Here is a 25,232-nt window from a genome sequence, read left to right on the forward strand (position 1 = left end):
GAAGTCAGTGGCAGACCTTGGCGGAGATTTAACAGTGTCTTAGTTGCAGGTGGCAGTAGCACACTCAACTGGACCTAGAGTTTCTAGAAATGCTAAGTTTAGGCTATTCCTCATTTTAATGACTTATACCGGGTATGCCTGCCGCTAAAATACTTGAGTAAACATTTCCCAGGAGTCGGGGATAAATGCCCTAGATGCCATCAGAAACAGACACTTCTACCACATAGTCTGTGATTCTAGTTACCTGGATGTATACTGGAGGGAGTTGGCAGATCTGGACTCCTCCTTGAGAGGTAAGATGGACCCTAATAGACCAGAGGTCTGTCGATTGAAGATAATGCTAAGACCCTATAAGATGAGGATGGAGTATAGAGTTGTCCACCTGGCTTTATTGATGGTCAAAAGATTAATTGTTATGAGGTGGAGCTCTTGGGTGGCACTGCTGCTGGTGACTTGGTTAAGTGAGTCGAAGAAATAGTCTGAGAAAGAAGATCACAACAACACCATGACTGAAAGAGAACTTCGGGCACGCGATTGATATTCACAGATAATATATAATATTTTAATGGATATGTTAAGGAAATCAGTAAAGAAATGTAAAACAATATATATAGAACCCTATCGGGTATCTTTATTCCTAAGCTTCTTCTTTATTATGCCTCTAGCCACCCGCATTCAACTTCCTTTGTTCCAAGGTGCCATTTTTCCTTTTTTTTTTAAAGCCTATACGAAGATGACACATTTTTTTCTCCAGATTAACTTTTAAAATATTCATCCGGCTGTAGATGGACGTTGCAGCAAGGGCCCTCTCAAAGCCAGTTATAGTCTGATCCATTGGCAAAGCTGTATTGGTTGGAATTTTCTTTTCTATAACTAATCCGCCACATCACTTCACTGGAGTGCTATATATATATAATTTGTGGTTGTTGCGTTGGCTGCTTACGTGCAAAGGCAGAATGAGAGCAGTTTTCATTGCGTTCATGACTAGTGCATTTTAAAACTCAACTAACCCTGACATTTTATGTAAATTATCTTTGTGCATTTCTTCCTGTAGCATGCTATGTCCCATGCCTAGCGTCCCGTGATATCCTTAAGGAAATATGCAGGAAGGAGAAGCTCATATGTCCATCACTTGGCATCAAGGCAAAAATGAAGAGCAATTATGAAGTGGAATATTTGTGTGACCAAATGGTAATAGAGGTAAGGTGAATGTCTGTCTAGTATCTCCTACCTCCATATTTGAGTTTTAAAAAGAGTGAAGACGTTATCACTTTGTGTTCTTTTTTTTAGTAATTGCATTTTTATGTTATTAGGTTTAGTGTAAAGTGCTTTGTTGTATGTGCAAAATGTTGTATAAAAGTTAACCCCACATAAATATTGCATTTCAAAGCATGGAAACTTTACTCATCTCTTCACGGCCAGACAACTTAATCATGATTGCTGTACTGTATAATTGTCTTTGTCCTGTTCCAAGCCACCAAAAACCTCTGAAGCCAGAAGCTGCTTTAAAAGGTGTGCAGCTTGAAGCTATCTACAGAACCGGTGGCACGCTCTAGCATCTCTTCTGTGCTGGCCTCATACCCTCTCTAGAACATCACACGTGTGCATTGTGGTATCCCCAATCTCTACCTTTCTTTGAATCCATTTCCCAAGCACTTTTCTAGCAGTAACTGTATTGTGTTGGTAGCAGATATAAACCCTTCCATTTCATTTTATCTTTTTGCTGTTAAATGAATGAGGTCTCTCACACTCAGCAATTGGCTGGAGCTAGGTTAAGGCGGTCTCAATACTTTGGAAACACAAATAGTGATAATCAGATGTGTGCCTATACATACTGAAAAATCAAAAGTTCAAATGATGTTTTAGTTACGTGGGCACTTGAGACCTGAATGTAAGATTAAAAAACAAAAACTACTGAAGTTATGAGCTGACATTTCACATCACTCATGATAATTTAAATGACATCATTGATGACATCACTGATGACACCGTCCTTGATACTCATATTCAAATTTGTTCATAAACCATTCTGTAGGTTTATCAAATAAAATGGTTCATAGTAGGTCTATAGTCATGAACCAGCTCAAATAACTGTGAATAAGGAAATAGGTTCTACCTTTTGACAAAGCTTATCACAAAAGCCTGCGTGAAACGTGAAATATTCTGTTCACAAAAGATTATCCATCTCTGCATGTGTGGCTGTCATAGAGAGCTTTAGAAAAATTGCATATAAATTGAAGGTTTTTATTGTGTTCACCGTTATATGGCAAACTTCTGAAGGTTTTAAATCATTGCACATAGTAAGAGGTACTAATAAGATTTTAACATATGTTAACATGCGTTGAAGGCTGAGCATTGAGCTCAAGTTCACTTCCATTCATGGCCCTATCGAGTGCTTTCGGTTGTGTCAACAGGTCCTAACTATGGGATATTCTTGTCCATGGCCTTGAGGCAGACCTGGTTTCTCTCTTAAGACTCCTACACCCGGATCTCTCGGCCTCAGTTAGATTTGGGGACAATGGTGAGTTTACACCAACTTTAAAGTCAACTGCGGAGTACGCCATGGTTGTGTACTTGCCCCCATTCTATTTTTACCTGATATTAAACCCAGAAACCAACTTTTTGTACACCTTTATAATGGTGTGCAGTCCAAGAAAGACTAAAACTAGCACCATACACATATGAGGAAGAAAACTGGACAGGGTGAGTTGCTTTCCATATCTTGATTTGAAAATGCTTGTACCTGGTCCCACTGCCTTAAAAATAGGTTGACTTGTTATTTGTGTGCTGTGGGAACCACTTATTCACTTTCGACTTGCATTGGGAAAAAACCTGTTGCGCAGATTTTGGAAATCTACAAAAGGAAATGTCTTCCGATTGTGACTTACACATGGGGGTATGGGGCTGTAGAGACGTAGGGGCTATCCAAGTGGAAGAAAATAGGAACCCCCAACAAGCACCGACAAAATCTGTCTCAACTCCCCATTTTTCTTCTCTCCTGGAATTAGGCCTTGAATATGTCCAAGACCTTATAAATGCAGCCCCATTGGTATTCTGGTGCTCAATCTTTGTGAACAACGAAACAGAACTTAACCAGGCTGTCATACGAGGCTTCCTTTCCTGCAATTATGAGCTGAACCTCCCTTGGCTAAAATATATAAGAGAAACATCGTAAGCCTGGGTTGTGCAGATCTTTATGAAAAACCAGAGACCATCACAAAAAAAAACAAAGATTGGGTTAAGAATAGCTTTATTAAGAACAGGCAGTCTAAAGGGAAGCTGTAGAAGTGCGGAAGCCAGCTGTGAGAGAATACTGTATGATCCATATGTCTGCTGGGATTGCTCCGTATTTGCTTTTTGTGCAAAATATATATAAAAGGACACTACTGGCTTGGTTCAAATTAAGGTTTATTCACTGGATGATATGTTTTCCACAAGGCAATTTACTTCTGCAGATATATGCATTTGCTTGCGCAATGAGCAATCACCCCAGTCTTTACAGCACTTCATTTTCTTCTGCAAATATTATCTTCCCTTCGGTAGTAGATTTTTACAGCCCCAGTTGCTGAAGATATACATTTACCAAGTTTAGGGCCGCCTTGCTCTTGCTCCACACCTCGAAGAATATGACATCTGGTATGCAGTTGGCTACTTCCTGTAAAGTATTTTAGGACAGTGGAAGAGTATGTTGTTATAACTGATGGTCCATCATATGATATTGCACTTTAGTTCCCGTTCTCACCGGTTTTTCTTAGTTTTTTGTAACAAATGTACCATTGTATATTCATTGGTGATCTTGCCCTTAAATAGTTTTACCTGTGGCTTTTTTTTAACAGATTTAGCGAACACTGGCATAGATTTTACATTTGTCTCTGTCCAACATTAAAGTTTATTTATTGTCTTTGTACACATGTTCATTTTGAATGGCTTTCTTTTATGATTTACTTTAGAATGATCGAACTAAGATTGATTGTTTGATGGATTGAACTGTGAATACATGTATTAATGCGTATAAAAGACATACAGTGAAAGACGTGGCTGTGCATGGTGGAAGTTATGTGGTGCATTGTTATCTACCAGTAAAGATGCAGGTGTAGCCAGTACTTATTTTTATGTTTAAAGTATTTTATTGAAAGAGTACACAGATAAGAAAGACATTCAAGCAATGACATTTGTGCTGTAACCCCGGGAGCCCATCTTCAAGATAATGCTACGTGTCCCGCAAATGCAGTAGAGGCTGCGTGAGCTCCGGTTCCATCCACATCACATTAAATAACACCCTGAGGTAGAAATGAAGTCTCTGTACCCTTTCCCCTTTAAAGAAACAGTTCCCCCCCCAACTCCTCCCCACCCCCCCTTACCCCCCTACCCCCCTTGCCCCCCTATCCCCCTCCCAGTACCCCCGCCCAGTGTCTTGTCTAGCTAAACCTTCTGAGCTCAGCCCTCACCCCTATCCCCTAGCCCTATTCAGCCTGTGGTTATTAAGCGGTGAAGTCCAGCGGCGGTGTCAGTCTCAAGAGCCTCAGGTACCTCGGACAGGTTAGTTCCCTGAACTCGGTGGCCAGTAGTGCATGAAAGGGCTGCCACAACTCCTCGAATTGATCTACTTCCCCGGCCATCATCGGTGATAATTTCTCCATGCCCAGGACATGCCATAATCTATGTAGCCATCCCGTGATGGATGGAACAGTGGTAGTCCGCGTATTAGAATGTTCTGAACGGCGGAGTCCAGTGCTATAGCAATTTGTCTACCCCTGCGCGATTTTAGTGTATACATCAGACCGTTAGGCAAGCCCAACAGGACGTATGCTGGGAAGCGGGGCAACTCTATCTCAAAGTGGGTGTCGATCTCATCTAGCACCTCCTTCCAATAAAGGCTCAACAACGGGCACTCCCACAGGACATGTATCAGTGTACCAGGTTGCCCACACTCCCGCCAACAGGTATTATCAATATGTCTATCCATCTCATGCAACCGCTCCGGAGTGTAATACCAGTATGTAGACACTTTAGTGAATGTTTCAGTTAGTCCTATATGGTATGCAGAGTGTCGTGCGCGGTATGAAATCTGGTCCCACTCTTTATGGCTCAGTGTTCTTCCCAGCTCCCTGTTCCAGCGTTCCCTACCTGGGCTATGAAAGTGTGTGGGGGGAGGCTGTAACATTTTATAAAGATCCGTGATGAGCTTAGTATCCGAGGCTCGCGTCACTAACCACTTCTCGTACGGCAATAATTTCCTGTCTGCCAGCTCACGCACCTGTGGCTGCAAAGCCCAGTGTCGCACCTGCCAGTAGCGCATCCTATCTGTCTAGGCCAAACCATACTCCTCCTTGAGAGTCTGGAAAGGGAGAACTCTGTCCGGCCCGTACACATGGAAGAGGGTCCTGCAACCGGCAGCACACCAGTGTGCAAAAGCTCCCTGGGTAATCCCCGGCGTGAATTCCGGGTTGTCTGCAATAGGTGTGAACGGAGAGGGGGACGTGGTAAGCTCGTGTGCATTGCTAGTAGCATCCCACACCCTCAGCGGAACCCGCGTTACAAAAGACGCTTAGAGATTCGGGGGGCGATGAGCCCTACGCAGAAAGGGCACCTCTTGTAAGGGACGGCCCGCCACCGCCTGATCCTGGAACAACCAGTGCTTGTCCGACTCCCATCGGCTCCATTCGACCAGGTATCTCAGCTGCGCCGCTTGAAAATATTTGCGTAAATCTGGGACCCCCAGTCCCCCCCGATTCCGGTGCCAACGTAGAGAGAACCCTCCTCATCCTAGGCTTGCGGTCTTGCCAAATAAAACGGGACAGAGCCGACTGTGTCTGCTGGAGCCAGCCTTTAGGCGGCTGCACCGGCAGGGCCCGGAATAGATATAAGATCTGTGGGAGGACCGTCATTTTAACCGCTGCCACTCTCCCGAGCCACAATATCAAGCCCTTACTCCACCTCCCAGTTCCTCCTTAATCTTTCCAGTCAAAGCCGTATAATTGGCTGTCACCATGGCCTGCAATGTGGGTGCCAACAGGATACCCAAGTACTGGACCTGGTGGGCCGACCAATGCATGGGGAAGAGGCCCTGCAACTCCCGTCGTGTTGCAGGAGTCAGGGAGATGTCCAGTGCTGTTGATTTACCCATATTCATTCACCGCCGACGGGAACCGGTAGCAATTAAAAACCAGGGTGCGAAATTTTTCACCTATGCCCATCCTCGCCATAACCCGTTCCAAATAGGGCCAGTGCACCCGGTCGAACGCCTTTTCAGCATCAACCGATAGGAGCATTCTTTCTCCAGGAATCCGGGAAGCCTTCTCCAGAATATGTACTACCCTCTTGGTGTTATCCACCGTCTGTCTCCCGGGGACAAAGCCAGCCTGGTCCGACTCCACCAGACCCGGCAAATGGAGCGCTAGGCGCGCCGCCAGAATTCCCGTATAAAGTATTAAATCCACGTTCAAAAGGGAGATCGGATGGTAAGAGCTGCATTTGGTTCGGTCCTTCCCTGGTTTAGGTATGACCGATACTGTGGTCTGCAGGAGATCCGGTGGGATCGCCCCTGGTTCGGAGAAGGAATTAAACAATTTAGTGAGTATAGGGGCCAACGTGGCGCTGAACTTCCTGTAGAAGAGCGCTGTGTAGCCGTCCGGGCCAGGGGCCTTACCATGTTTAAGCCTGGAGATGGCAGCAATCACCTCCTCGACCCGTATCTCCCTTTCGAGATATTCCGTTTGAGATGTTTCTAGGGACGGAAGGGTGACTGAGTCCAGGTAGTCCTCCGACTCCTGCGCCATCAGGCTCTCCCCAGTGTATAATTCCGCATAAAAGCGACGGAAGGCCTCGGCTATCAGAACATCCTCCGCGACCAGCCCGTCATTTCCCGCCGCAATCTCCTTCACCCGATGGCGTTCGTGGGCCACCTGAGTTTGTTCGCCAGAAGGCGGCCACACCTGTCCCCCCTGTGTAATAAGCGTGTTTCAGTCGTAGTGCTGCATATTCCGCCCTATCCATGTCCAAGGATGACAGGAGCTTCCTCGCTGTCTTCAGCTGTTTCCAAATCCTGGGGGCCCCTGCACGGCGGTGCACCTCTTCCAGTTCCCTGACTTTTTGCGTGAATTCGTCCCGTTTCTGTCTCCGTTCCCTGTTCTCCGCCGAGGAGACCACAATGAATTCCCCTCTGACCACCACCTTAAGTGCGGCCCACTGCATCGCCACCGAGGTGTCTGCGTTGTCATTATGCGTTTGGAAGTCCCTGATCGCCGCCGTAACCCTTTGCACAACTGTTTTCTTATGTAAAAGAGCGTCTCTGAGGCGCCAGACCCCACAGGGGGCCCGATCAGCCGGCAGAGAGAAACTCCCCGAGACCGGCGCGTGATCAGATAGAGAGTTGACCCCCACCTCCGACGTCGTAGCTAGATCACGGACTGGGCCGGTAACTATGAGGTGATCCAGCCTCGCGTATGTTTTGTGTGCGTGAGAGTAGAAGGAGTAGTCTCAATCCGTGGGGTGCAAGTGGCGCCAAAGATCATGAAGATCCAGGTCCACCAGTTGGGATTTAACTATTTGTGACATTTCCCCTGTCTGTGGGGAACGCTGGGCCGACCTATCCACAGCCGAGTCAACCACCATATTCAAATCTCCACCCAAAATTATGTGCCTGTCCGGGATGCTGTTATGTCCACTAATGCTGATTGAAAGAAGCTATCCTGATGTTCATTCGGACAGTAAATCGTCCCGATGGTAAATGTCAGGGCCCCTAGTTTGAATCTATGCGCTAAGAGTCTCCCCCTCTGCTCTGCGAACTTGTGTAGTACCTCCCCCCTAAAGGAGTTAGACACCAATATCGCCACCCGAGCCGTCTTGGTGGTGGACGAAGAAAAGAACTGTGTGGGAAATGTGCGGGATCGTAATCTATGGCAGTCCCGCGCCAGCAAATGAGTCTCCTGTAGAAGACAAATGTCAGCCTGTGTGTTCTCTAGCAAGGACAGGACGGCCCTCCTCTTGACAGGGTTATTAAGCCCCTTAACATTAAGGGTCACTACCTTAAGGGTCGCCATAGAGAGTCAAAACAGAATGAAACATGCATTGGATCCTTTGCAGTGAGGGAGGGTCTGTGGGCCTCAACTGCCCAGAGCTCCCCATCGGGGCAGCGTGGAAACATCAAGAACACTGAACGGACTGTACCCACCCCTTCCCCTACCCAACTCCCAACCCCCCTGTCCCCCAACTCCCCAACTCCCCCTCCTCCCACACCCCTCTCGGTGCCCCAACTCCCCCCCCACCCCTTACCCCCACCAAAACCCCCAAACCCCCAACATCCTCTGAGAAATTGTCCCAGCCATGTCCTGTCCGGACAAGTCCGTGGTAACGTATCGTAGTGGACGTCCAGCCACACCCTTCCTCCCTCTGCTCCCTCCCCACCCTCCATGGCCCTAAGCCAGCAAGAACAGTAATGCAAAGTCGTTCTCCCCCCGGAGCAGTCTTACGCTGTTAGCGCGACACCTTCGTGCACCACGGTGTCTCTGTAGGCTTCTTGGATGTCGCTCGCCATATCAGCCCTGATGGTAGGCGAGCTCGGACGCTGGGATGCCGCTGACGTTCTGCGCCTCGAGACCCTGCGCCACCCGTCCTCTGTGGCGCGTCTCCTGCGTGGCGTGGCTGAGACCTCCTCCTCCGCGGTGATCCCCAGTACTTCGCACGTGTCCTGTAGGTACCTCAATTGATGTAGCACACCGTTCCACCTGAAAATAAGGCGGAAAGGATGACCCCAGGAATAAGGCGTTTCATGCTGTTTCAAGAAGTCTGTTGCGATTTTGAACGCTTTCCGCTTTTGGAGGGTGATCACAGACAGGTCCTGATATAAGGCCACGGGGTGTCCTCGAAACATCATCGAGGGTTTTTTCCGGGCATCCGCCATGATCCGTTCTTTCAGTGGAAAATCAGGAAGAAAGGCCAATATGTCCGGAGGTGGGGCTGTTGCGCGCCTCTGAGGGCCCACTCGATGAGCTCTATCAATCCGTACCGGAAAGTCCGTCGCTTCACCCAATATGTCCCTGAAGAGCTCCCTTAGGTATTCCGCTACATCCGTCCCCTCTTCCGTCGATGGCACTCCCCGGACCCTGATGTTATTCCGCCGAGAGCGGTTTTCCAGGTCTTCATTATGGGCCTGGAGGTCCATCTGTTGGTCCCTCAAACGTAACACTTCTTGTTGTAGCTGCGTGATTTCCTCGTCCTGTCTCTGTGTGGAGCTTTCCACCGTGGCCACCCTCTCACCTAGACTGTCCACTTCTCTTCGGATTTCGCGGACCTCCCCGGCCACCTCCTGTTTCAGCGTTTGAAAATCGTCTCTCAGTGTGCCAAAAAGTGACTCCAAAAAGGATCTGGTGACCGGGGGTTCACCGCCTCCTGCTGTGTGGGAGCCACTCGCCGCGTTCGGCGACGGTTGATTTCTGTCTCCCCTGGTCTGAGACCTGCCAAGCATCTCGGGGAGCGTGCGGTCGTTCCGTTTATTGCCCTTCTGGCTCGCCATCTTGTCCTCAAGGCCGCTCTGCCGAGTACGGGCACCGCACCGGCCAGACACCCGGGCTTTGGCCCCACCTGCCTCTTCTTGCTTTGATGTCTCGGTCCTCTGCCGCGGGGTGCTCCTCCCGAACCCCCCGATTCTGGGAATGACCTCTGTGGCCCGGGCACCACTATCCGCCCCGGCCGCGCAGCGAGCAAGTGCAGGGACCCTTCCGCGACCTGTGTAATCCAAGTCCTCGCGCCTGGCTTTTCCTTCGGCGACCGCTGTTGTTGTCTACGGCAAGCCGACCATCCGCGGCGCAGCTCTCAAGGGCACCACGCACCACCGTAGTCCGCCGGTTTCGTCACTACCTCCAAAAGCAACTATGGCGGCTCTTCACGCCTCTGCAAGTTGTTGCACCCCTTCCGGTGATGGCGCAGCCTCCGGGTATCTCTCCGTTCGACCCCAGGACCAGTCGCCAGTCGCCCAGGAGCCGATGCCTCCGTAGCAGTCCTTGAAGGGTCCCGGTTCCAATCCTCGTCGCTGCGGCCCTTGTTCCGCCTACGCTTCCAACGACACCGCCCTTCCGGCCTGCAGAGCCTCCGATCAGCTAGGCCGCAGCCGCGGCCTCGATTTGCGATGGGACCGACAACCAGGGGCGGGTCGTCCCCGAGGAAAGCAGGCGCTTCTCGGGGCCTCCCAGCACCGTCGCGGCACCCAGGTGTGCCCCCTAATTCCTTCCACTGTACCACTGCTGACTTCTGCGAGCTTCGGGGACAGAGCTCTGCCCAACCCCGGCTAGGCCGCTATCCGTCTTCGCTTCCGGTCTTGGCGTCGCTCCGTGCCGCGGTCCGGACTACGGGCCCCCGGCCACTCCAGAGCTGGACTTCGGATCTAGCACAGCCCGACCGGTTCCCGCACCGTTCCCGATCGGTTTTATGCCGATGGGGGGGAGAACAAGCTGTACAGAAGGCTCAGGGCCCGGATCGGGTCGGGAGCTCCGGGAGAAAGCGTCTCCTCACTCCGCCATCTTGGCCACGCCCCTCCAGTACTTATTTTTAAACAAGTCTGAACACACATAGTGTGGGTGAAGGCACATTTGAAAGTAGGTTCTTCCTTTTGATAAAGCTTATCAAAAAAGCCTGAATGAAACGTCAAGGGTTCTGTTGACAAAGGTTATCCATCCCTGCATGTGTGGCTGTCCTAGAACGCTTTAGACCATTGCATATAAATTGAAGGTTTATAACGTGTTCACATTTAAATGCCAAATGTATTAAGTTTTTAAGTCATTGCACATAGTTAGACATACTAATAACATATTAATATATACTAACGTGTTGGGGGCTGATCGATGAGCTCAAGGTTCATCGCTCAGCCCCACATTCTTCAATGTGTACATGATCCCTCTGACCTTAGTTGTCACCTCTCACATCATCCACATCCTTTCCTACAGCGACGTTGCACAACTTTTACACCCTCTCAGAAAAGACCCTCAACTCAAGCAACCAGTCTACCGCCTGCATGACGTAAGTTGCTAACTGGATGAAAGCCAGCTGTCTCAAGCTCAACACCAACAACATGTTGTGAGTGATGTGAACTCCTGCAAAGAACACCTCCAACTGGGGAACGCCCGAGCTCAGACCAACCCACGCCAGGAACCTCTGAATAACTATCAACAGCAAACTAGACCTGAAGCTGTCACCCACACCATGAAGATACTGAGAATATCTTCAAATGGCTCCCAAGCAACACTAGAAAAACAGTCACTCACTCCTTGTGTCCAGCAAGTTGGACTATGGGAACACCTTTTACGCTGGGATCCCCATTCAACTCAATAGAAGACACAAGCCATCTAGAAATTAGCAGCCAGACTCATCCCCAACTTCCCACACACAACTCATCACACCACACTTTAGGGAGCTACACTGGCTCCTGATAGAAAAACGTGAAATTTTCAGATGGTATGTTACTAAATATTCACATGACTGGATTCATTGGATTCCACAGGCAGAATTCATGTTCAGGATATTACACTGCGTCCCAAATTCAAACTCCTCACACACACACATTCAAGGTCCTACACAACATGGCCCCCACCTACCTGAGCAGTCTCATCTTCCACTAACCATCCAGACTTCATGCTCTACAGGGCTCCTATTTCGACTAACCATCCAGATTTCATGCTCCACAGGGTTCCTACTCGCACAAATCCCATGAATGCACAGAACCAGCTCAGGAGGGTGAGCATTCTCTTAGGTATACACCTGTTACAACGCAACTTTTACAACTACCTACTATTACAACGCAACTTTTACAACGCATACCATTACAACGCATTGCGCTGGGGGGCGCTCTAGGATAGGGAATAAGTATAATTTACTATCCAACACCTTCCCTAGTGTCCACGGGGACTGGAGTTAGAATAGTAAATTATACTTACCACTATCCAGCACCTCAAAGCGCTATGCGTTGTAATGGTATGCGTTGTAATGGTCGCGTTGTAATAGTAGGTAGTTGTAATGGTATGCGTTGTAACATGGTACATCCATTCTCTTACATTGCTCCTAAAGCATGGGCCAACCTCCCACTCCATATCAGAGCCCTCACCTCTCTTCTTCAATCCTTCAAGAAGTTGAATCCCCAGGTTTACAATTAAGCAACCTACCTTAGGCAGGGCAAGGCACACATCAAGAGTAATGTGCGCTTTAAAATATGCACATACCATTGTTCAAGAATTTACAAAATAGGGGTGACCACGAAGACTTGTATTAACTCAGTGTTATTTTATGCATGGCTGTAAAGTTGTATGCCATTCTGCTTAGCTCTGTAACGTGTATAGTGTATTTTACTTGACAGCGTAATTCATTGCACCTAGCCAAAGGCGGCCCATTATTAAAATAATGCATACAAGGCAATCTTTTGATTGTAAATTGCGAGTTGAGTCTTGATGTCCTCCATGCTCTGAGACAGGAGTCTCAGAATTATTACGGTCACATCTGTGTTGCCCTGTTGTTTCTGCCAAATAAAAACAGCACAATCAGTCCTGTCCCCATGCCGGCACCTCAAAAGCCATGAACATTTGCCCTATCTGAATGGCAGACTATAGTGAGATTTGATGATCTACTGCAGGATTCATAGATCCTAGAATTTAGGGATCCAGCAGTCTAAAACAAAAAACACCAAGGGCATGCCAGGTGCTTGGCTTTCCTCTTTGTTGATGAGGAAACCTCTGTTTGGACACTTTTTTTTCACCTACGTTCCACTGTTTGGGCTTAGCTCTTCATCTGTGGACCTGGCTCTCCAGTCAAGACTGTCTTCAAGCCAGACATTTAGGTTTGTGGCACCTCTTTAAATTCCTTCAGCAGCGTCTCCTCAAAGTCTTTGCTTGCATCTTTGCACCTACCAACTCTGTTTCTGTCACACCCTCAAAAATGTGCTGTAACAGCTGTCTTTCGGTCCTCTACAGAGTTATATGCAGATCCTGTGCGAGGCTTTGTTTCAGAACCATATCTCAAGTTGTAAAGCATTAACAACTGCTACATGACATTGAACAAGACCAATCTTGTGAGGATTCTTTTGGTTCTAACAAGAAAAAGGTACCTTGCCATTGATATGTTGAATGCTTACCATGTTGCATCAGTCAATAGAGTAAACCTTGTGTATGTCTCACTTCTGGAATGTTACCATTCATGCAAAATGTTTGTAAATGAAAAAGAAACTGTGTATTTAGGTTGATGTAGAAACAGTGTGTTACGGTAGCCTTCTTTTATAGTATAAATAAAAAAGCTGTCACCCGTGAGAGGTTGCAAAAAACCTGAGAGCACCTCTGTCTGGCGAGACTAGCTGTGTGACTACAGACTGTCAGTTGTGCTCCTTCTCTTCGGTCCTTCACCTCCCCTCTCTTCGCCATCAGCGCCAAGCGTAGTCTTGAACATGGTCAGCGCTGTCAGTGGGGTTCGTGACTGCTGGGTGTCGTACTTGTCCCGAAGCAACATTCTGGTCTACAGGTTAGAGGTGAACGAAGTCGAACTAGCGCCACTATATTAGAATCTGGAGATGAATGAAGGCTAAACTATGATAAATTGGTTGCCAGGGGGAATCATTGAAGACAGTGACACATTCATAAAAGTTAGTAGGGGGCTGACGTGCGGTTAGAAGGTAGCTTACTGGGGAGTGCCCTTGGTGGGGTGGAGAAAGAAAGGAGGTTCTTTCTGTGACAGATAATTCTTTACTGTTTGGTGTTCAATACTTTTTATGTAGTTGTCTCAAAATATACACACAGATGGGATGCTAAGAGAACAGAGTATGGAATCCTTTAAAACTTTATGATCTCAAGGAACCTGGCCGCTGGTAAAGAACAGAGTGACAAGGGAAATAGAAAGGTTATGAATAGCTTAGGGTGTTGGACATCATAACATCTTTGAATTTGGTCTTTTTAGGTCCGTTTTTTTTCTTGTTGGTTTTAGGAAAGAATGGACTGCGGGAAGTGTCCCTCTATGCTAATAATCTATAGTACACTGACAAAATAAGCACTATTTAAAGTTAGAGACCTAAACACAGGAGGACTTCTAGTAGTAAGCATTAGCGAGGTGTTGGATAGCTGGAGTAACCTGTAATCAAAGAGGCCAATGGCAACTGAATTACATTTTACTTAAAGACCCAGTGGTTAGGGGTATCATATTCACATGAATTAATTCAACACACATTGCAGAGGGAGAATCGAGAACTACACTACTTTGGAAAGCTATGAAGCAGAGATGAGAGAGCAAATTGCAGGGGCGAGGGGCAGGGCCTACAGCGCAGCAGAGGGCCCGCCATGGGAGAGTATGTGCCGTGCGCTCTGGACTTCCGCGCACGGCAGCACTTTTTAGCAGCTTCTACCTTCTCCCTCCTGCACGCCACCCAAAGCGCCTCCCGCTGATCGTCTCCTCCTGAGACGGGCGAGTTCTCCATCTTGGGCGGCTCTGGGTCAGCGTTGCAGTGTTTGGGCCCCTCCCCCCCGACAAGTACTTCAGGCGCCTTGCGAACCTCGCGCCTCACCACTCAGCACTCAGACCTCCCGAGGCTTCGCCGGGAGCAACGTGAACTTTTTAAAAGCCCCTCACTGACCTTCTGGTCGACGCTCGCTGTGCCCCTCAGCTGCGCTCTGGACTTCTGCGCACGGCAGCACTTTTTAGCAGCTTCTACCTTCTCCCTCCTGCACGCCACCCAGAGCGCCTCCCGCTGATCGTCTCCTCCTGAGACGGGCGAGTTCTCCATCTTGGGCGGCTCTGGGTCAGCGTTGCAGTGTTTGGGCCCCTCCCCCCCGACAAGTACTTCAGGCGCTTTGCGAACCTCGCGCCTCACCACTCAGCACTCAGACCTCCCGAGGCTTCGCCGGGAGCAACGTGAACTTTTTAAAAGCCCCTCACTGACCTTCTGGTCGACGCTCGCTGTGCCCCTCAGCTGCGCTCTGGACTTCCGCGCACGGCAGCACTTTTTAGCAGCTTCTACCTTCTCCTTCCTGCACGCCACCCAGAGCGCCTCCCGCTGATCGTCTCCTCCTGAGACGGGCGAGTTCTCCATCTTGGGCGGCTCTGGGTCAGCGTTGCAGTGTTTGGGCCCCTCCCCCCCGACAAGTACTTCAGGCGCCTTGCGAACCTCGAGCCTCACCACTCCGCACTCAGACCTCCCGAGGCTTCGCCGGGAGCAACGTGAACTTTTTAAAAGCCCCTCACTGACCTTCTGGTCGACGCTCGCTGTGCCCCTCAGCTGCGCTCTGGACTTCTGCGCACAGCAGGACTTTTTAGCAGCTTTTACCTTCTCCCTCCTGCACGCCACCCAGAGCGCCTCCCGCTGATCGTCTCCTCCTGAGACGGGCAAGTTCTCCATCTTGGGCGGCTCTGGGTCAGCGTTGCAGTGTTTGGGCCCCTCCCCCCCGCCACTCCCCTCATGTGTCCCTATATAATGGTTGGCCAGTCCCGGCAGCGCAGCGGGCGCGACGAAGGCGCGCCGAAGTTGCGCCTAAGTTAAGCCCGTCTGCACCCGTCCGCGACGGGCCGGGACCAGGGGCCATAGACCCTGCCCTTCCTCTGGTGTATACCTCTGCCCAGTTACTGTCTTTCTCTGTTTCTGCCCCCCTTTTCCCCTTTGCAGTCCAACACTTAATTTCTCACGGCATTTACGTTCCCTACTCCCCTTGTTCTCGCCCTGTCCCTTCTATTTCCTCTCCCTCTACCTCCCGCACGCCCTCTGTCACTGGCCCCGTTTCCGGCTCCTCAGCAGTCTCTGCTATTCTCCTTAATACTCGCTCTGCCGTCAAAAATCAAACTGCCCTTTTCAATCTTCTTGATACTGATTCCCCGGACTTTCTTTTTCTTACCGAAACCTGGTTTTACTCTGATTCACTCCCTGACCTCCTCGCTATTCTCCCCAACACCCATTATGCTCTCCGTGCAGACCGCCCTGACGGAAAAACTGGAGGGGGTGTGGCGATGATAATTCACTCTTCCATGAAATTCCAACTTCTTCCGCACCCCCGCATATCCAGTGTCGACTTTCTGGTGGCCCGCTCTCTCAATCTCCCGGTACCTCTTACGGTGGTCCTTATGTACCGCCCCCCTCAAAGTATGCCATCGTTTGTGTCTACCCTGCAGGATCTCTTGGCCACTCTGGCGGTAAATAACTCCTCGCTGCTCCTGCTCGGCGACTTCAACTTTTGGCCGGGTGACCCGAGGGAGGACTCCCCATCTAAAGACTTCTCTGCTACACTTCAGTGCCTTAATTTCTCACCTCATGTTTTGGCCCCTACCCATACTCACGGCCACATCTTGGACCAAATCTGGTCCTTGCGCTGTAACCTTTCGCCCACCTCCATCCTCCCCTGTGTCTGGTCGGATCACTCTATGATCTCCTTCTCCATCCACTTGGGTCAAGCTGAGAAAGCCCCCCTGCCTAAAAACATCTTGGCTCGAAGCTGGAACAAGACCGATCTCAACGATCTTTCTTCTTTATTGTCTTCATCTGCTCCTACCCTGACTGACCTGCCCTTGGAAAGTCAGGCGGATGCCATCAACACTTGGCTTTCTTCTGCTTGCGACCAGGTCGCCCCACTAAAAAAGGTCAAATCAGCTCGTCCCCGCGACGCTCGCAAGTGGTTTTCCAGCGACCTTAAATCCCTTAAATTAGAGCTTAGGCGCTCGGAGCGTCATTGGCGACGTAACTACTGCCCTACCCTTCGTCTCAAATACAAAGCCCTCCTCAATAATTATAAAAAAGCCATCTTAGCGGCCAAATCGAAATACTTTACTGAGAGAGTGGCCCTCTCGGCTAACAAATCCCGTGAGATTTTCTCACTAGTTCATAGTTTTGCCACCTCTGATCGCGCCTGTCTCTCCCCTGCCCCATCTCAATCTCTCTGTCTCTCTCTGAACGACTATTTCATCAATAAAATCATTACCATTAAGGCCAACATTCCCACTGTGTCTCAACCTGAACCTTCTGACTATTCTCCTCGGTCTCCTTCTGTTCTGGATCACTTTGAACCTATCTCATCTGAGCTCTTCCTCGACCTGCTTGTCAAGGTCAAGTCCGGTTCTCCTGCGGACTGTGCTCCCGCACGGATTCTCAGAACTCTTTACACTAATTGCCCCGTCCCCCCCCTTACTTTCCTCAACACTTCTTTGGCTTCGGGCTGTGTTCCTTCCCCCTTTAAATCTGCTATAGTTTTTCCTATTTTGAAAAAAGCCGGCCTTGATCCCTCCCTCCCATCTAATCTCAGGCCGATTTCCCTCCTTCCCTATCTAGGGAAGATCCTTGAAAGCCACGTTACATCCTGCCTCTCCACCTACATTGAGGAGAATCATCTCTTGGCCTCCCATCAGGCGGGCTTTCGTCCCGGTCACTCCACTGAGGGCGTGGTTCTCGTGGTCCTGGATGAACTTAAGGGGAAGGCCGATATCAACCTCCCCCAAGCCTTGGTCCTTTTGGATCTGTCCGCTGCGTTTGACACGGTCGATCATGCCATCCTTCTCGACCGTGTCAGCGCAGCGGGCATCCAAGGCACTGCCTTTTCCTGGATCGCGTCCTTCCTTCAAGGCAGATCGCAGGCAGTTCACCTCTCTGGTTTTTCTGCTCCCCCTCGTCCGGTCACCTGTGGGGTCCCTCAAGGTTCTTCCCTTTCCCCACTTCTCTTTAACCTTTATATCCGCCCCCTCATCTCTTCTCTTCTCGAGCTGGGGGTCTCTGTGTACAACTACACAGATGACCTCCAGCTCGTCTTTGATCTTTCATCCCCAGCTGACTCTCTCCCTAAGTTTTGTTCCACTCTTGTTTTCATTTCCCAGTGGATGAGCTTCAATCACTTGAAGCTCAATCCCGACAAGACAGAGCTTGTCCTCACTGGTGGTTCGTCTAATCCCTGGTCCCCAGCTCACTGGCCCCTTTCTTTTGGCCCCCCCCTCCCCAGTTTCCTCTGTTCGGACTTTGGGCGTCAAGATCAGCAATGACTTGACCATGCATGCCCAAATTAGTTCCGTTGTGTCTTCTTGTTTTTCCTCCCTTCGTCTTATTCGCAAGATCTCCCGGTTCTTTTCTGTTGATGCTCTTAAAACCATTATCACGGCCCTTTTTACATCCCGCTTGGATTACGGAAACGGCTTGTACGTAGGCATCCCTGCCTACGAAACTCGCCGCCTCCAGGCTATCCAAAACCAAGCGGCCCGTCTTATCCTTCGTCTCCCCAAATCCTCTCACATCACCCCTGCCCTCAAGTCCCTCCACTGGCTCCCGGTCCATCTCAGATCTCACTTCAACCTAGCTTGTTTGGCTTTCCGGGCGCATGCCCGCTCTTCCCCGCTCTTCATCAACTCTCTAATCTCTTCTCACGCCCCCAGTCGCACCCTTCGCTCTTCATCACTTTCTCTCCTTCACGTCCCTCGCTTCCGCAAATCACGCACCGGGGGTACCCGATTCTCTGTGCTGGCCCCCCAGATCTGGAACAGTCTCCCTCTTTCTATTCGCTCTATCCCTATTTTCTCCCACTTTCGTAAAGCTCTTAAAACTTTTCTTTTTCTTCAGGCATTACCTGGCTAAATTCCTTGGGTCCCTCTGTAGATACTGATGTGCTCCTTAGCACCAGGAAGCCGCTTGGCCGCAGCGCCTTTAGAAATTTCTTTTTCATTTCATTTCATTTCATTTCTAACGAGACTGCGCGGTGCGTCGGAGGGCCCACGCCACGGAGACCAGGTGATTCCGGCCACTTGGTCTGGCCCATCGGCCCATCCGCTCAGGTTCCCCTCCCCCCTCCCCCGCCCTTCCCCCCTACCCTCCCTATTCATTTGGCGTAAAAATGGAGGACAGATGGAGCAAACGGGAACAGCTCTTGAAAGAGATGTTTGACCACAATGGAGATGTCCATGATACACATGGAAGCGCCCAGGGCTCAAACACTGCCAGTACACCAAAGCAACTCTAAGAGAGTTGGAACAGGGAAGAATAAAGGAATTTAATAAATGGTGTGAGTGTAATCCTCAAAAATATATAGAATGCAAACTCCTTCCATTGGGTCGGACAATCTTTGCCCTTCCCACATTGAGTGATCTGGATTCGGACTTCATTTTACAGTGACAAACGGACTGCGGACACCTCTGAATGGTCCATGAAATTAATGAACATAAGAATGGTCTTGTTATGCATGCAGAGGTGAGGCTATTATCTGCAATGGAGAAAATCAGTACAGTTGAAAAATCTTTGGAAATATTGTATGGGACCTCAGAGAGAAAGAAACTCTCCGAGGAACTGGAATGAAGGTTGGAAAAACATGAATAGGAAATACAACTAAAGAAAATGAAGACATTCAACAGAGACCAAATTAATTATGCCACTGGAAGGGTCTACACATTTGCTTGACAGTATGATGCAAATTGCAACATGCAAAGCATGGATCCGATACAAGAACGTAAGGAAACTAAATTCTCTAGTGCAGAAAGTTCAGAGGTCAGCTTGGGTGACGAGGGGACCTCAAGTGGCTGACAGAGAATGGATTTTTCAGGAGAAATGTGTCTCCTACGTATGGGAACACATGTTAAAGAGAGGGGAGCAACTCCCTCTCCCTTGGGAGGAGAGCAAAAAGAAACAGACGCAGTTGGAAAAAACAAGGGGGAAGAAGGAACCAGAAATTGAAAGAGATAAAAGAAAATAAAGACCTGCCCAGCTCCAATCCCGAGGACAATTTGGTAATCAATCTTTCGGGAAAAACATTGAACAGAAAACCTATAAATCTAGTTAACAAAAGGCCTCACTTTCTGCCCGAATAGTGGGTTGGATCTAGCTACAAGAGTCAATCTCTATAAAATCTGCAGGAAACTAAAATAACAAGCATTTGCAATGCAGTAGGTCTCGTGTTCACACGAGTTTGAGCTATTGGTATTGTAAATGACAATGTCTTTTATTTATCTTTTAAAAACCAAACAGTCACAGTGGGGGGGATGGGGCACGTGCAGCATTGAGGTGTCTGCGGGTGCAGGCAAGGTATCTCTCTCCTTAAGTGACTGATACAGGGAAATGTGTGTGCGCAACATGGCATATGAGTACAGAGGTGACCTGATTAGAATTGTGTGCGAGTGTACTAATGAATTAGGTGTTTGAGAGCAGGAGGGGTTTACAAATGGTGTGCATGCACATCTATGTGCATCATGCGGTGTCTGTGAGAATGACTTCTGTGCAGTTTAGGTCCTACATGATCCGTGAATTATGATCAGAAAAGGTAAAAGCAGCGTTTGTGTGCACTAATGACTATGGTCACCAATTGGACATAGGACTCAATGCTATAGGATATATTTTTTGTTGTTTTTGTGACGGAATGGATGTTTAGGAAGAATGTATGTGTTGTGTGTGTGCGGCCCGATTTGTGCACAATTAATTGATTTATTGTTCATATGAATTTGTACAACTGAAGACATATTTGCATAGTTTCATTGTGGTGAACAACATTTCTCCAAAGCCTCCGTGAGGAATGTATATATTTTTATAAGTGTTATATTTGTTAAATGATGATAAAAAAGAAAAAAAGACTTTTTTACTGATAAATGAAATAAAATGAGAAAAAATTTACATTTTGTGTAGACATTGTTGGTGTATGCCCTGTGTTTGAGATATAATTCCTATGACAAAAGTACCTATAGGTCAAGCGGGAGCGTTTTCCAGTTGTCCTACATGATCCGTGAATTATGATCAGAAAAGGTAAAAGCAGCGTTTGTGTGCACGCATGAACACGGCGGAACGGACAGACTTTAGGGCCTGGAAACAGCAGGAGAGTGCACCGTTGTGTGCAGAGGCGCAACTAGAGCCAAATTTCGGGGGGGGGGGGGATAAGAACATTTTTCGGGGGGGGGCTGAACCTTTAATCAGTAGGCAGAGTGGAGCTGCAGGGCCTCCAACAAGGGGTGAAACAGCAAGGCCTAGTTAACATTCAAATGGTCTTTTAAAGACCTGTGAAACATTCGGGTGTGGGTGTGTGTGTGCCCGGAATCTGTCTCATCCCGGGCTGCCACACACGAGGGGGGAGGGGGGCTGAAGCCCGGTGAGTCCAATGGGTGTTGTGTGAGTAGAGTGGTAAGTGCTGTAAAGACCAGCATTTGCAATGCATTAGGTCTCGCATCAGGAAAGTTTGAGCTATTGGTATTGTAAATGACTAATATTTTATTTATGTGTTGTTTTTGAAAATAGCTAGATTAATAGCTTTGTCATTCACAATGCCAATAGTTTTAACTTTCGCAAATGTGACACCTATAGCATTTGTAATGCAATATGTGTTGTATTTACGTGACTTAAATGTATTGATATTACAAATAACAATGTCTTCATTTTTTTAATAATTAATACTTAAATAAAAGTTATTGTGATTTATAATGGCAATAGGTTAAACTTTTGTAAATAACTTTTGTGAAGATTATGTTCAGTGTATTTTATTGTGATGAAAATCCAAGAACAGAAGTGAAATATTAACATCTTTTTGTGACATTTGTAATAAAGCTTGAAACATTGAGAGAACATATTTGAACTAGTTGTTGTTGAATGGTTGCACAGATTGATGTTGTGGTGGCGACGAGTGATGCTGTGGCATTGTGATGCTGTGGTAGCGCATAGTGATGTTGTGGTGCCCCGGAGTGATTCTGTGGTGGTGCTGAGTGATTCTGTGGTGGTGCTGCGTGATTCTGTGGTGGTGCTGCGTGATTCTGTGGTGGTGCTGCGTGATTCTGTGGTGGTGCTGAGTGATTCTGTGGTGGTGCTGAGTGATTCTGTGGTGGTGCTGAGTGATTCTGTGGTGGTGCTGAGTGATTCTGTGGTGGTGCTGAGTGATTCTGTGGTGGTGCTGAGTGATTCTGGTGGTGCTGAGTGATTCTGTGGTGGTGCTGAGTGATTCTGTGGTGGTGCTGAGTGATTCTGTGGTGGTGCTGAGTGATTCTGTGGTGGTGCTGAGTGATTCTGTGGTGGTGCTGAATGATTCTGTGGTGGTGCTGAGTGATTCTGTGGTGGTGCTGAGTGATTCTGTGGTGGTGCTGAATGATTCTGTGGTGGTGCTGAGTGATTCTGTGGTGGTGCTGAGTGATTCTGTGGTGGTGCTGAGTGGTTCTGTGGTGGTGCTGAGTGGTTCTGTGGTGGTGCTGAGTGATGCTGTGGTGATGCGATAGATAGAGGGAGGGCGATGGATAGAGGGAGGGCGATGGATAGATAGAAGGAGGGCGATGGATAGATAGAAGGAGGGCGATGGATAGATCGAGTGAGGGCGATGGATAGATAGAGGGAGGGCGATGGATAGATAGAGGGAGGGCGATGGATAGATAGAGGGAGGGCGATGGATAGATAGAGGGAGGGCGATGGATAGATAGAGGGAGGGCGATGGATAGATAGAGGGAGGGCGATGGATAGATAGAGGGCGTAGGGTACTGCCCCTAGAGTACCCTATTCCTGCTACAAGCAGCACACAGCATTGATGACACATGAGCTGTCCTGCAAAAAGTGTACATTTGTGGTCCCTGAGGATCAGTTTTTGCCCCTTTGCTCTAAGACAGCAAAAGTGAGAAAGAATGAGAAATGGAGATAGTGAATGTGAGAGAAAAATTAGAAGAGGAGAGAAAGAGACAGAGAGGGAAGGATGACAGAGTGCAGAAAAACATGTAAGCGAGAAAGAAAGAAAAATAAGGCAGAGAAAGATAGGATATGAAAATAGAAGAAATAAATGAGGATAAATAGATATAGAAAGGAGCAAAAGAAAGGCAGTGAAGGAAAAAGATACATTAGAAGAAAATTAAAGGAAGAAAAAACGAAACAGTGAAAAGAATGAATGAAAGGAGAAGAAAAAAGAATGACAGAACGGCATAAAGAGACAAATAAGGAAATCAGAATTGAGAGAGGAAAGAAGGCAAGAGAAAAAAGACAACAAGAAAAGGATGTGGTGTAAGGCAAGAAGAAAATGAGAGGTGCAAAGAGAGAAGAAGTTAAAATAAAATGGGAAAGAAAAAAAGGATATATTTTGTGAGTTATTAATGTCTTGAGTAGATGTTGTTTCTTGCAGTTATTGTAATGATTTAAATAAATCTGTTATATGTATGTGTTAAACAACATCCTATATAGAAGACACAGCCATGATCTAAATATCAAAAGATGATGCAGATATTGAAAATACCACTAGTTACATTAATCACCGATACAAGAATATTGATACATTAAAAAAGTGAATTGGGTTTTGTTGTTGGATAGCTAGGAATGTAATTAAAATAAGAATGAACCCGGCCTAAAAGCATAAAAAGTCAACATTTTGTAAATGTCAGTGTCTTTTACTCTGCATCATGTTTGAAACTGCAGAAAGTGAGAGGTGTCTGCCTTATAGTGTACAGTCTGCAGCAATTATGACGGTTTTGTTATAAACAGCTTTGCATTTAAAATATACAAGTCCAGACCAGCAGTGCGCAACAACTTTTAACTCCTTACAGAGTCAATAGATTTCACGCTAACAATTTTTTTGAAAGGTCAAAAGAAAAGCCGAGCGCAAACATTTCCTGAGCCGATCATATATTGGGGTACTTTGCGCATCGGGGTTGAATGATAGGATAAAATGCCTGAGCTAAGTAGTACTATGCACAAAGTGGAACGAAAGTGTCTATTGTCTATGTCCTTTTCCCATGGAGAAGTGTGGCTCAGGGGTTAGAGGCGGCAGACCTGGAGCTTGAGTTCGGCCCTGGACCAGGGTTCAATTCCCCGCCTCGGCGGGTCTTGGGCTCAAAATTCCACAGACTCGATAATTCTCGCTCCGGTGCCTTCTCGACTCACGGGTTCACACTCTGCGACTCTGGGCAATAGCTTGCTTAATCTCCACAACGGCCCCTCGCGGTGGGATGCCTGGCTTTCACCCTGTGGATACCCTGCCAGGGTTATCTCACAGGGGAATACCAGGACGGGTTCCCTAAGCAAGCGCGGAGATGCCCCAGGGTAAGTCGTGCGCTATATAAGTTTCATTCATTTCATTCAACAGACACGTAATGGGTGTGAAAACTGTGGTGAACGTAACCCCAATGATCGGATTGCGACACAAGTATAACTCATGTTACATGAAATGACAAGTTTCACATAAATACGTTCACCATTACATTTTCTTACACAGCCCAAAGAAATTCAATCTCAAATACTGATTATCCACGACAGATTAACAAAATACACATGTCAGTTAATACGTTCCTATTAATACACCTTTGCGGGGGGGGGGGAGGTTGTGTTGGGGCGCGCGGCCGCTGCCTTGTTCGGATTTCACGGCGGTTTGCTGGCCTGGGGGCAGAACGGCTGGTGGGGGTGCTGAGGGCGGCAGGGTGCATGCCGCAGTGAGTGCATGGGGATAGGGTTCGCGTGTCCGTAGGGTCGGGTTGTCTTTGGGAGGGGGAGGGGGGAGGAAGCGGCGGTGGAGTAGCGCGCTTAGGGGGCGCTCCTTGCTCCGGCAGGCTGCAGGCATTGTGCGGGGGCCTCCGGTTGTTTCGGCATGTCGGGGGTGGGAGGTGTTGCAGGGGTGGCCTTGGGGGTCCCGGCTTCCGCTTGCGGTTTGCGGGCTGCGCGGTTTTGCAAGGATGCTATTTTGTACCTTGTAACAGATGATGCAGGCCCTTCTTCCACATTCTCGGCAGAAACGCCTCAAATAATTGTCCCGGCTTCCGCTTGCAGTTTGCGGGCTGCGCAGAGCCGCGCGCTCTCCGGCGGGGCTGCCCTGCTGCTGCGGTTGTCCTCGTGGTAGGCGCCCACGTGGTACGTGCTCGTGGTGCTTTGGCGGGGCTTGCTGGGCTTGCTTGTGTGCTTCCCAGAGAGACAGGAGATTGGGAACGCGCTTGCGGCCGGCTCCGATCGCTTTTCTGACCGTGCGCTTTTCTGAGCATGCTCGTGACAGTCTCCTGTCTCCTGGGAAGCAGACCAGGCAACTATAGTATCGCGCCTGCGCGATGGCATATGGCTTCGCCATATGCATCGCAGACGCGAGACCTAAAAAGGGACAGTGAGCCTGTTTTTTACGATTGGAGTGATAATCAAGCATGGTGGTAAAGGGGTGAAAGATGTGCAATAATGCAGAACACACCACAGCTGCAAAATCACAAAATTCCAGTGGCCCTGCCTATAATCTAAGCCTGTTTTGAACGACCATTCCAATTTATTTGATTGAAAAAGCAGACCTTTTATGATATTTATAAATGGTGCTACCATTCCTGCAAAACAAAAGGTGCAAATC

General features: G+C 48.3%; 1 protein-coding gene across 1 annotated transcript in view; it reads left to right on the forward strand.

Moving 5' to 3' along the window:
• Positions 1–25,232, forward strand: part of SUV39H2 (SUV39H2 histone lysine methyltransferase) — a 383,220-nt gene that overhangs the window by 79,005 nt on the left and 278,983 nt on the right. Inside the window, exon 2 of the mRNA XM_086938536.1 lies at positions 1,055–1,200. Coding sequence (XP_086794662.1) covers positions 1,055–1,200 — 146 coding nt within the window. The remainder of the gene's footprint in view (positions 1–1,054; positions 1,201–25,232) is intronic.

This window comes from Lissotriton vulgaris, chromosome 1_1 (assembly GCF_964263255.1).
Source record: "Lissotriton vulgaris chromosome 1_1, aLisVul1.2, whole genome shotgun sequence".
Classification (NCBI taxonomy): Eukaryota; Metazoa; Chordata; class Amphibia; order Caudata; family Salamandridae; genus Lissotriton; species Lissotriton vulgaris.